This window comes from Prinia subflava, chromosome 1, assembly GCF_021018805.1.
Source record: "Prinia subflava isolate CZ2003 ecotype Zambia chromosome 1, Cam_Psub_1.2, whole genome shotgun sequence".
NCBI classification, from domain to species: Eukaryota; Metazoa; Chordata; class Aves; order Passeriformes; family Cisticolidae; genus Prinia; species Prinia subflava.
In genome coordinates this window covers 4115296-4127862 of record NC_086247.1, presented here as the reverse complement: position 1 = coordinate 4127862, position 12567 = coordinate 4115296, and the positions used below count along the sequence as shown (strand labels likewise).

Below are 12567 nucleotides of genomic sequence, written 5' to 3'. Positions count from 1 at the left end.
ACATATTATCATATTGATTTCACACTGGCTTGAGACTATACAATAATAATGTTTTGTGCCACAGAGTAAGTCAGCTTTTTGTACACTATATTCAAATCTTTGCCAGTCTGTCTTTGAAAATGGTAATGTGTGTAAGAGCTTGGATGTACATTTTCAAGGGTTTTTTTCCTATTGGATTTGATGAAATCCTTGCTATTCCTGTGAGGAAGTTACTAATCCTTTAGCAAAACACCTTTTCAATAGATTGGGGTATGCAGGGAAGCAGAGAAAGGGGTAATAAAGTGTGTTTCACTCTCCAAATCAAAGCAGCTCTGATAAAGTGACCTGAGAGAATGGCCACATGTGCAAAAAATGGTGATGTACACTGTTTAACAAAATCACATAAATTCTCATTTGTATTCCTCCCATGTTAAAATTTCCAGGAATTATAGATGTAAAAACATCTCACCTTTGTGTACTAAGGGATTGAGCAGAGAAATGCCCAGTACCCAAAAGCCACACTCAACATGGCAAAGTACACTATTTTGGCTTATTTTTTCTGCTGTCTACACAAAGAAAAGCACCATTTGTATCAGCAACATCAATCTGTTTTGATCTGTCTGATGGAGGGTGTTGAAAAGGAAGTTGCAGAAAAGAAGGGAAACCAGAAGCTGCTATTTTGAAGCCCTGGAGCAGCTCAGCAAGGTGACAAGAGCAAGCACCTGGAACTGGGGGCAGAGCAAGGACAGTAAGATTAAATAAACAGGTGGGAGACAGAGATACTGGGATATGTTAGGATAAATTATCTATTTTTGGAAGGAAACAAAATGCAAAGATCCTCAGAGATAGTGTGGAGTAACAAATATGAGACCAGTGGTGTGGAGGTGCAGCCTGGCAGTAAAAGCCTGGGGAAAAGGTACCCAAAAAAGAGAAAGTCATGGGCACAAGAGGTTCAGCCTGGATGAAACTGGGTAAAAGACACCAAGCTTGAAGGAACAGGCACAAGAGTCCTGCCCACTGCTGTGCAGGCCTCCCCAGGGCTGTAAAGAACACTTAAATGAACCCTAATTTTTACATGACACCTACAGCTGTCAGCATTAGTTGTGAAATCATCTTGGGTTCTGGCTTACACCAATTTCTGCTGCTACTGCTGGTTGTTCCAATGCTGCTGTTACACTTGGCAATGGATTTGAGGCTTAGATGGTGCTGATTAATCACATGTTACTGGTGGAACACAGAGTCTTCCCCTGTGTTAAAAGAGCTTCACTAAACTGCACAGTTAACCTTTTCATTCTGTATTTTTAAATCAAGGTGATGGATGCACAATTAATAAGCAGCTATTCAAAATAATTCGCCTTGCTCTTTAATATGTAGCTCCATTGCATGTTAATTGCACACTATTCAAACTGTATTCTAAAGATGGAATTTTAATTTCCCCTAAGGCTTTTTTTTTTTTTTGTAGAGTATCATATTTGGGGACTTCAGAAAGATCAGTGAATGATTTCATTAGATTTGATAGGAATGATTTCATAACACTTGCAGGGCCACAATGCTTCATATGTTCAAGGTACTGAGCTCAGATCAGATCTGACTGCTTTTCCCTCCTCCAACCTGCTAAGAAAGTGAGAAATACCACAGGTGGTAATGCTGGTGTGTGCTGAAGTCAACTACTGCCTATCAAAGAGGATCTAAAGGACATAAAGAGAGAATCTGACTTTGCACTGTGGTATTAAATTTCATTAAAGAAGAGACTCTCATTCTGTTCCTGCAAGCCTCCGTTCCACTTCCTGAACAGCTTCCTATCAGTGCAAAGTGTAAAGCAAGGGTCATAATAAAACATAATAATTGATAACAAAACAAAATCTTGATTCCACTGCAATAGCAAATCCTTTCTTGGATTTGTGAGATAGGGAGAGTGTGAATAGAAGCAGTCTTACAGAGTAAGTTGAGCAGTAGTGTGATGTAGTCAGTGAGTTCAAAGAAGAAGAAAAGAGGCAAAGGAAAGGTGAAGGAATTGAAGAGAAAGTGAAGGAAAGATGAGAAGAACTGAAGCAGTCTGGAAAACTGTGAGGAAAAGATGAGGATAAACAGAGAAAAGCAGAGACTCTGACCCAAGTTAAATGAGTATTTGCTTCCAGATCCACTGGGAAATCAAGCAGCACACATGGATCCACCATACCCGAAACTTTTTCATCTGATCATCTCCCTTTTCACTGTCCCCTGCTGAATTCCACTGGACATAACTGGTTTTGTGCTCATCTGCATCAGAGTTAGAGATCTGGACCCTCATCCCTGGGCTGATGGGGCTGGGAGATGTGGACAAGGCAGCTCAGCCCTGGCAGAAGGAAGGAGCACCCAGAACTGCCTGGAATCTGCAGGGATTGGCTATAGGGAAAACCCCACTTGTGTGCTGGAGATGTGTCAAGTGCAGGGCTGTAAATGGACAGGGGAAGCTGGAAAACCAAGCAGATGTTCAAAAAAACCCCACAAAAATGCATCCAGGCATCAAAAAAACCTCATAACTATTAAGTAATACCAGAGGTGCACAGGGGTTGTAGTACTACAAGGTTGGAACCGGATGATTTTTAAAGGTATCAGCAAACCTGAACTGTGCTGTGATTCTTCTGTCATTCTATGCCTCCTCTATCAGTGGATATAATTAAAGAAAAAAATAATCTGTATGGAACTCCTGATCTTGCAGACGCCTACACGTTCTCTGGATACAAACTGCTCACTTCAGGCACTGGTGCCCAAGCTGGTGCTCATCTTTTTACAGTTTATATCCCAAATAAAATACCAAATATTCATTAGTACCCCTGAAGGTCTGAAGTCAAAATTTCTTACTAACAGCATCCCAGTTAAGGCATATGTTGTTGTTCACAAGTTGAAACCCACAACATTTTTGCCCAATTCTATATTCCTTTAAAGAAATGGGATTTCCATGGCTGTACTGGGGTTTCCACTGGATTGTGCAGGTGTTTCCACTTTGAGCACAGCTCCATGTTGGACACAGAAGAACCCAGGCAGTCCCAGTGGTCCTAGCCAGGCTGGAAATGCCAGGGGAAATGTAAATTGTCTCACCTGACTGAATTTATTGTGAAAGCAAAATCAGTGAGGGGCCAACTAAGGAGGTAACAGTATCCCAAGAATGGGAACATTTGTTATCATTCCATTAAAATGAAAATGATGCCCAGGGTAAATCTGGGTGAAAACAAAAGCACTTAAATGGAGAACTTCACAAACTATTTTTAGATTTGGTGTTTCTGAACACTTCCCTGGGCAGCTTGTTCCAGTCCCTAAACACCCTTCTGGGGAAGAAATTTTCCCAATATCCAAGTTAAACTTCCTCTGGAGCAACTTGGGGAGTTTGCTCATATCCTGTTACTTATTACCTGAGAGAAGAGAAGAGAACAGCCCTCATCTGGCTACAATCTTCTTTCAAGTAGTTGTAGAGACTGATAAACACCTCATAACCTACAAGCTAATAATCAGTTTGACTTTTTATGAATTTTTTCATTTGTGCTCTTGGCCTCTAAAAGGTAAGTGTGATAATGGAAACAGAAATATTAAGTGTAACATTTCCACACTGGTCTAAAGAGACCTGTCAATCAAAATATTTATGAAAAATAAAACAAACTGAATGGAAAAATGCCAAATGTTGGCTGTGTCTTAAAACATTACCCAGTGCTCTCCCCAAATTAAGAGGAACTGGATTGTGAACGCATAGCATGAGAGATATCAGAAAACCAGGTCTGCTAGTAATCAAGAACAACAATTTATGAAGAGATTTGCAATAAATGTAAATTTACAACAAAGGATGGGAAAGCTCAAAACGGGGATAAAACAAATCTCAGGGATCAAGAGTTGCTCCATGATTTGTTTCTGATGTGTCTTACACAGTCAAAACTCACTGTGGAAGGGATCTGGGAATGCAGATCATGATGGGGACACCTCTCCTATGAAATGTTTAATGAATATGTTGGATATTGCTATGAACTTCAAAAAAAGAAACCTGAGACGAAAGAAACTCAGAAATTATTTTAATTAGAGGGGCTCTCTTCATGTATGCACAAAGAGGAGTATTCCCAAAGTGCTACCTGATGTTCCTGTTCAGTCACTGCTCATTTGCTCTGTGCTAGAATTCTGTGTTATAAGAATAGTACACGAATAAACAGCCTGCATTAAAAGCATTGATTTATCCTGCATTCACACCTACCAGAAACCTCAGTGCAGGGCATAGGAAAACCAGAAATACTGACCCTCAGAGAGCTCAGTCAGCCTAGAAGATGTAGCAGCTGCTGCTAAGAAAGTCAGGTCAGAAGAAGACAGGAATTAGAAAGAAAAATTACAAATAGAACAGGTCAATTTTGATGGGCACCACCACCAGTGTGGAAGTGGCAATAACTGGACAAAGTCCACATTTCCGTAAAGGAAAAGCAGGGACAGAGTCAGAGCTGTCCATTAATTCAGGGAAGAGGTCATGTGTAAACATGGAAAAGTTTTAAAAGATCAGTTAGTGGCTACTACAACAGTTGAGGCTGGAAAACAGCCAACCCACTGGAATTAGAAGGAAAGTTTGGGGAGTGAATAATAAGGATTGTAGCAAACCCCAAACCATGATTTGTCAGAAAAGAAGAGGCACAAAAGATCTCCACTCACGGGCACACACTAGTCTAGTGACATGGAAATCTTGGATTGTGATGCATATTTTATTTTTAGAACAATACACTGTTATTATCTCTGATGCTAGCCTATCCTTTCAGTGTCTGATTTTGGGGCCAGTGGTTCATCATCACCAAGCTGTGCACCAGGTGGGCTTGGAGAGCTGAGTTTGTGTTGAGGGAAGATTTTCATTTGTGTGGAGATAAGGCTGCACAACTCACATAAGTTTTAACAAAGCTGCTTGTCTTGGAGCTAAAGGTCACTCACACACACTAAAGGTCAGAAGTAACAAAAAAATATGGAAATTTAAGAATAATCTGAACAATTACCATGTGCTGTCAAAACATCTAACACCCTAAGATCACATTTCTTTATTACTGAATGACCATGTTTAAGTTTGGGGATTTTTTGTGCCACACACAGGTAGGATGTGATAAATGGACCTGGAAAAGACCTGAATTATGCTAACAACATAACCCCAAGGAAAACCTGTGGCAGAAAAAAGCAAGAATGTGGCTAGAAGAGACTCAGTTTCACATTGGAGAGATGCTGGGATAGTTTGTGTACTTTCCTGTATTACAAACATAGAAGGAGGAAATAGTTTTTTGTTTTAGAAAGTAGGAAAGTTGATGAATTTCCATAGGTAAAGATGGAAGAAGAAAATTTCATTCTTAAGCAGCTTTGCTTGCCTGTTTTTCAATATAAAAAGCTGTCTGAAACTGGAAAAAATCTAATGAAACTTAATTAAATTCTCTCTAAAATGAGGTATACCTGCAACCTCATCTCACTGCTTGCAGCTTGTGAGATGCTACAAAAACAACTGATAGACACTATAAAATATATCTCTGCTTTAGTTCTATTTTATGAGAGAAACTCATCAGACTTCTCAAGGTTTTTATTTTTTAAATGGAGATATTTGAGTATCTAGGAGAAAAGCAGAAACTAAAAAATTACCACCAGTCAGCACCTCATCCAAATGCATCCTAACCAACCTCACTGAATTTCCACTTAAATATTGGGAATCACGTTATAAGATAACACACCCTCGTTAGGAGTGCCTTTAATAATTACAATTCACTTCTGCTAGTTAAGTCAGGAATCAGTGTAAAGCACTAATTACTGACATCAGTCTTAATTACCAGCCACTAAGCAATTTTTAATGAAGTGACTATTTACTATCGGTGTTCCTCATGACTCCTCCCTGAAAGAAAAGAACCTCTGAGTGAGGGTTTTTCTGCTACCTCAAAAAGAGCCTCCAAGTTTGGATTTTTCTGTTACCTGGTATCTTGTATTTTATTGCAAAGGAAGCTGTGAGCAGCTCTGAGGAGGGATGGAGTGTGCTCACCTTTCTGAGGCCTGATGATGAAGGACTGTGTGGCGCCGTTCACCAGCCGGCAGTAGCCGTCGATCAGGTCTGCCATGTTCTCTGCAATGGTTAAGGATGGTGCTGTCACTGTCAGAGGCTACAGAGGGGGAAGAAAACAAGGCAGCAACAAAGAGGAATTATTGTAGTTGCAAACACTGGGTGGAACAGCTGTGTCATTGCATCACAACTTCACACACGCCTGCAAAGCGTAAACACAAGGATGGGGGTGAGCGGGGAAGCACCAGAGAGATTCTGCTTTAACTTCTGGGCAGCAAATTTCAAACAGCAGGTTCAGAAAGCACAGCTGGTAAAACCCTCCACCTAAATGTAGTGATAATTTTGGCTTTTTAAGTGTAAACCACTGTTGAAACAATTGCTATAACTTTCAGGGTTATAATTGAAGATGCTTATTCCTTAAAGCTCTCACAGGTGGTATCTTTTTTCCCACCCTCTGCAGCAGTTTATTCTTTACCTAAAAACAGCCCTTCCCAATTTCAAAAAAGATTTTAAAAAAATAAAATATGTACAGTGCAAAAAGAGATGACAGACATACAGACAAGCTATTAATTTCAATACCACCAACATTTATCATCCCCTGCACAGATCTGCCACCCTCCCTCAGTCCTGTTCTATCACTGTTTTCTGGTGCACTGGACCAAGGAAAACATTTGATTTCACTCCCAGAGCTGCTTCCATGTAATAAAAGGGAATAAATTTTCCTTCTTTCACATTTCCCCTTTACATAAAAGTGGAATTGCTCTGTTTCCTCTCTAGGATGCAGTAAATATGCACAGGTTGCTATTAAATTGCATTTAAGAGCTAATATTTTTATATTAAGCTTCTTCTCTGAATATCAAAGTTTACAAGCACCAGATGCAGAATGTTAAACATGTAAACAACTTTAAATCTATTTTAAAACTAAACCCAGAACAAAGGTCCAATACAGAGAATATTCACATTAGGAGTATGCTACACCCCACTCCTTGCAAAGAAAAAGAAAGTAGCAAGTTTATCACCACCTACAATCTCACTAACATACCTCAGGTGCACCTGCTATCTTGAGCTGCAACATCCCTTTTCTGTCCTTGTCTTCACTGTTTGAATACTGAATGGTTTGCACTTGATTGAAGTCAGCTAGATGGGTTGGCTGCAGAAAGACAATGCAAAAAATGAGGAAAAAAATCAAAATTACAGCAAAATAGCCTGCCTTTCTCCTTGGTGTTGCAAAAGCACAGGGACACTTTGATCCCCAAACTACACGAGCAGAAATCTGCTCTCTGTTTCTTTCTAGAGTTTCATTACCACTCCCTCACAACACACAAATACCCAGTGTGTGGAAAAGGAATCCAGCTCCACTGAGCCCACAGAGGTCACTGTTGAGCAATGCCAGGCTCACACTGAAGTGGGAACGACCTCTTGGATGTCAACAGAGAAAACTGAACAGGTAAAAATCACATGGAACCCACGCTGACACATTCCCAACATCCCCCCAGACTGCTGGAAAAGGTATGTATGGTCTCAGCTGTGTATTCCTCATTTCCCCATCTTCTCACTGCTTTTAATTTATTTCAATAGAAAGCTGGACATGGGCTCAGCTTAATTGAGATTATAAAGTTCCCAAGCATTTTGCTGAAGGATCTGTCTTGCAGAGCTCCCTTGCACCATGGGGGTGAACAGGAAATACTGAAACACAGCTGGAATCAAGTAAGGAAATGGCTGTGAAGGGTATGAAGAAAGTAAATAAAAGTGCCTGCACAAATGTGCTCAGCAACTGGTTAAACAAGCTCTGCATTTACACATTCCTAAGAAAGAGAACAACTCGGAATAATTCACGTTTCATTGGTAAAAAGTCCCCACCAGTGCTTCAAATTCTGCAAGTGAGCACTTCACTGGGTAGAAAAGCCAACAAATTTTCAGTGCTAAAGCTGACACTGTCTGTTGTACCTGACACCAGTGCCTTTCCCTTGATCCCAAATCACAAATTAATATCTGACTAAGAGCTGTACACGCTGAGAGTTCTGCTGTGTTTAACCCAGAGATCAGACAGGTCACTCCCTTTCTGTGACATCCAGTTCACAACAGGCCATGGTTGTTAACACAGTGACTGACAAAAAAACCCACAAAACAGAAGCAGACTTACATTTGCACCCTTGTCTGTCAGGTAACTGATTCCTTCTTCTGGGCCAATTGCCAGTTCCACTGAAATAATCCAGCTTGACTTGGGAGTCAAAGGAGAAAGGGCAGAATTTCAGTAGTAAGACAAGGCCTTGCTATGGAATACTATCATCCAGTGTGATAATTACAGGTTTTAGTAAATAATATCTAGAAGCTTTTCAACTCTTCAAACAAAATTGTATTAAAATCAAGTAGTTCTGTAAGTGGCAAAACCCCTCATGACTGTTTCCTGGGGAACTCTGCTACCCAAACTGCATTTTATCTTAAGTCTACAAGAGAACTATGTATTTCCTTTATTTCCTCTTTTAATGAACGTTGATATTCAAGTTCTAATTTCTGTTGGAGTCTCCATTTTCACAAACTTTCCAGATCTGGAGCTTCCCCAAAAGTTGCTTGAAATAGGTAGACATTAACAGCTATTAGATGAAAATTTACTAACAGAAGCTGAGAAATTTCATTTCCTTGTGGAAACAGCTGAAAAACTACTCAACTTCCACAAACAAAGCACCTATAAAATATTTTATTTGACATACAATTCTTACCCAACTAATGAATGGTGATTTTTTTTAAACGGTCAATGGACAAAGTTCTAAATAAAATCTATAAATACAGTTTGTTGCTAATGAAATCCAATTGTCTCTACATGAAAACAGGAGGTAAGCAAAAAATTACTGCAGAACCAAGCAAAAGCAATTGGACTTATAATTCCAGAATGTATTCTGGTGACTGTCACATTCCTCTACTTACACCAAGAGCACACTTGAAGCATTCCTTGTCAAATCTGTACACTGGAGAGAGGATCTCAAAGAACTTCAAAATACTTTCTTCTCTGTTGAGGTTGGCAAATTGTCGAAATGTTTGTTGGATTAATTTCCGTAGGGTTTTGGCCTGTGTATTAAAACATTTGGAGAACAATTATTTTAAATCTAATAGCTGAGGGACATTTTAAGAGTTTTGGTCACTTAGTAGCACTAACAGTGTCCTTATCAATGGAATGCAGACAATTCTCAAGGAATAAAAAAAGCTTCAAAATGTAAGCAGCAGTTCTGCCTTTTAACTTCTGCTTAGGATCAACATTATTTCTGCTATATTTTAGAGAGGCTATCTAACTAATAACATTTTGAATGAGTTATAATAAAAGACCATATGTTAACCCTTCCAGGAATATTTATTTGTTTTAAGTTCATCATTTCTCTCAACTTCTGAACTGTGTCCCAATACAAAAAAAAGCCAAATAACTTATACCTTCATGTGAGTTTTTAAACATAAATCACCATTCTCTCTCTCACCTGGCAATAACAAGCCAGCTGTAGCTGTATCCTAATCTCTGCACACAATAACTCAGACTATCCATAATAAAGTGGATTCTTTCAGTCTGATAATAAGCAAAAAAAACCCTTTAATATAAAAAGATGAAATTTAAATAGCAGACTCAGTCTAAAAAGTAAACCAAACATTTAAATTACACTATATTAACTGTGCTGTCTAGCACTTTATTAACTGTTTTCAGCTTATAAATAACCACTTAGAGCAGCACAAAAGATAGTTAAATTAATACTTGAAAAAAATGAATTATCTTCCTGTTCATAATGTATAATCCCTGAAAGGCAGCCACTTATATGAAAATAAAAACAGGGCTTGAGAAGCAGTAAGATCTAAGATGCCCCCAATCTGAACATGCCATCAAGAATTGTGAATAAAAACATCTCTCTAAAGTGACTAAATAATCTTAAAAACCCCATTTCTGATACCTCTTCCAACTAACAGCAAGGACAGAAAGCAAAACCACACTTATCTTCCCAATATGTCAAGGTTAAGACAGGAATTACCATTGTTCCTCCATGCACACATATCTGAATGTCCCATTTTAACAGCAGTAAAACTCTTTAGTCTCCCACACTGCCTGTTAACACCCCAGGGACTACACAAATACCAACTTCCTTTGGTTATTAGCACTTCCAGACAGATTAGCCACTCATTTTAGAAATTTCACAGAAGTTCAGAAGTCAAAACAGCCAGAAATGTTCACGTGGAGTGTTTAGGAGTTCCTCCAGTAGCAGTAATCCAAGGGTGTTGCATATTCACAGAATGATCAGTATTGCAAGGATGCATATATAGGTTAGAAAAAAGCCCTCTTGGCACACACTGTACTGTCAAATTAACAAAGAAATCCATGACTTTGGTGTAATTTTGAATTATTTTGTCAATTTAGCAGAACCAACTATCAGGTGGATCATTAAGGAGGCTGCAGAGCTGGAGAGGGTAAGAAAGCCTTTGGCAATCAGGACCCAGAGCTGCCTCAGGCTTTGTTAGAACTCAAGACACTGCACTGGACCTCCCTATTATCTTTATTTTTACACAGAAAACCAACTTCAAGGCAACTGCAAACCTCAGCCTTAGATTACCACTGGCAAATACCAAGAGCAAGACACAACAAAATAAAAAAGTATTTGCCAGCTCAAGGTGTCCCAAATAATTCAGCCACTCAGTTGAGGAAAAATACTTTATTCTGTCCGTCGTTTGTTTTCCTGACCAATCCCAGCATCACATTTAGTGCCAGGAATACTGGCATGTGTTATCTGCCTCTTCTCAGTCCACCAAGAAGAACTGGTCACTTTAAATTTTAAGATCATGAGCCAGGTGTAAAGACAGAAACTCCATTAGTCACAAGCTGGTTTGGGTGGGAAGGGACTTTTAAGCCCATCTTGTTCCACCTCCCTGCCATGGACAGGGACATCTTCCACTGTCCCAGGCTGCTCCAAGCCCCATCCAACCTGGACTTGGACACTTCCAGGGATGGGACAGCCACAGCTTCTCTGTGCCAGGGCCTCAGCACCCCCACAGGGAAGAATTTCTTCCCAATATCCCATCCAGCCCCACCCTCTGTCAGTGTGAAGCCATTCCCTGTGTCCTGTCACTCCATCCCATATCCAAATCCCTCCCCAGCTCTCTTTCAGCCCCTTTAGGCACTGGAAGGAGCTCTCAGGTCTCTCCAGAGCCTTCTCTTCTCCAGGCTGAACAGCCCCCAAAACCACATTTCTTCCATAACAGAGGCATCTATCCGAAATACCTGCAAATAGCAACTTCAAGTGAAATGCACTTGCTCTTAAAAGCATTTCTAAGAACCACTGTTCCCCCTCTGTGTTTGTTCAAAGCAGAGAGAATTGAGAGAAATAATTAATTTTATATTTCACAGCTATTGGGAACCCTCCTTTGCCTGCCAGTTCAAATTCCCTGGTTTTCACAAAGTGGAAGAGCAATTCAAGGATTTGGACCAATCCTGCACTGTTTTCAATAGGGATTTCATTTTCATTGAAAAGCAGACACACTTCTCCTTCCCTTGTTTTTCTTCTTCACATGTCCAACATTTTTTTTCATGTCTTTACAAGGTTCCACTCAGCTTCACCTTCTGGCAACTCTTGCTACTTCTTTCTGCCATTCTCCCCACTTCAGGATTTCCAAAGTGCAGTTTTCTTGGTCAGTCAATTTTCTGGCTCCATAATATTATTTTTGAGACAGTTATTCATACTTTTACGTCTGGAGCCTTTTACCACAATTTTTCCCGTTAGCAGAAAATACAGTTTCAGATAATTGCCTAAATTAAAATGCAGAGGGGATTACTTAAATCCACTTGACTTCATTAGCTTCTGATTTTCAAAAGTCTTTTGAAACAAAACCTTGTCATGACAGACCTTTTGTGTTTACCCATTTAAATCACAATGCAGATTCTCTCCAAATCTCAAGTTGAATTTTATTCTTTCTACAAAGCTTCACTGCTTACCAAAACCAGCTCCAAAATAGCAACTTATGATTTATACTTTCATGTATGAATTGTAAGAGGCATTTCACCAGGATATTCATATTGAGGCAGCTATAAATGTAAAATACTTGGTGACCATTCTTAATCCCCCTTTTCAACACATGTTGAGAAAAATTTGCATTTTTTACTCTGAGAACATATGGACTTCAATGGGAGCGAGATTCAAGTAATGTTTATAGTCTTAGCTAGGATTAACATAAGCAGAAATTACTGGAAATCTCCCTTGAATAAGATGGATACAGTCTTGAGCAAGGAAGGCACCAAATTTATCAAGTTCCGAGTAAAATATTCTTTTTTTTTACATGTTCCCTTCCTCTTCTTCCAGAAGTCTCATTTTTCTTTTAGGGAAGGAAGAAAAAAAACCCAGTTATTTAATACAAGAGGCTCCAAGGACTTGTTTTGCACTTTTACCCCCAAGGTTTGAGAGGCAGAGCTGTGCCCCTCTCCCAGCAGCTCAGCAAGGCCGTGTGAATCACTTTATCCTTGTCCTGCCAGCAGCGTGAGTGGGATTTAGAGCCCACCAATCCAACAGACAGCCTGGATGGTTTTAAACAAAGCAAAACTG

General features: G+C 39.6%; 1 protein-coding gene across 3 annotated transcripts in view; it reads right to left on the bottom strand.

The window, feature by feature from the left end:
• PTK2 (protein tyrosine kinase 2) overlaps nt 1–12567 on the bottom strand; it is a 188532-nt gene that overhangs the window by 56289 nt on the left and 119676 nt on the right. For all 3 annotated transcript variants that reach the window (XM_063407212.1, XM_063407051.1, XM_063407126.1), the window contains 4 exons: nt 8930–9070; nt 8148–8225; nt 7047–7154; nt 5987–6104 (listed from right to left, as the gene is read on the bottom strand). In XM_063407212.1, the coding sequence (XP_063263282.1) occupies nt 5987–6104; nt 7047–7154; nt 8148–8225; nt 8930–9070 (445 nt within the window). The remainder of the gene's footprint in view (nt 1–5986; nt 6105–7046; nt 7155–8147; nt 8226–8929; nt 9071–12567) is intronic.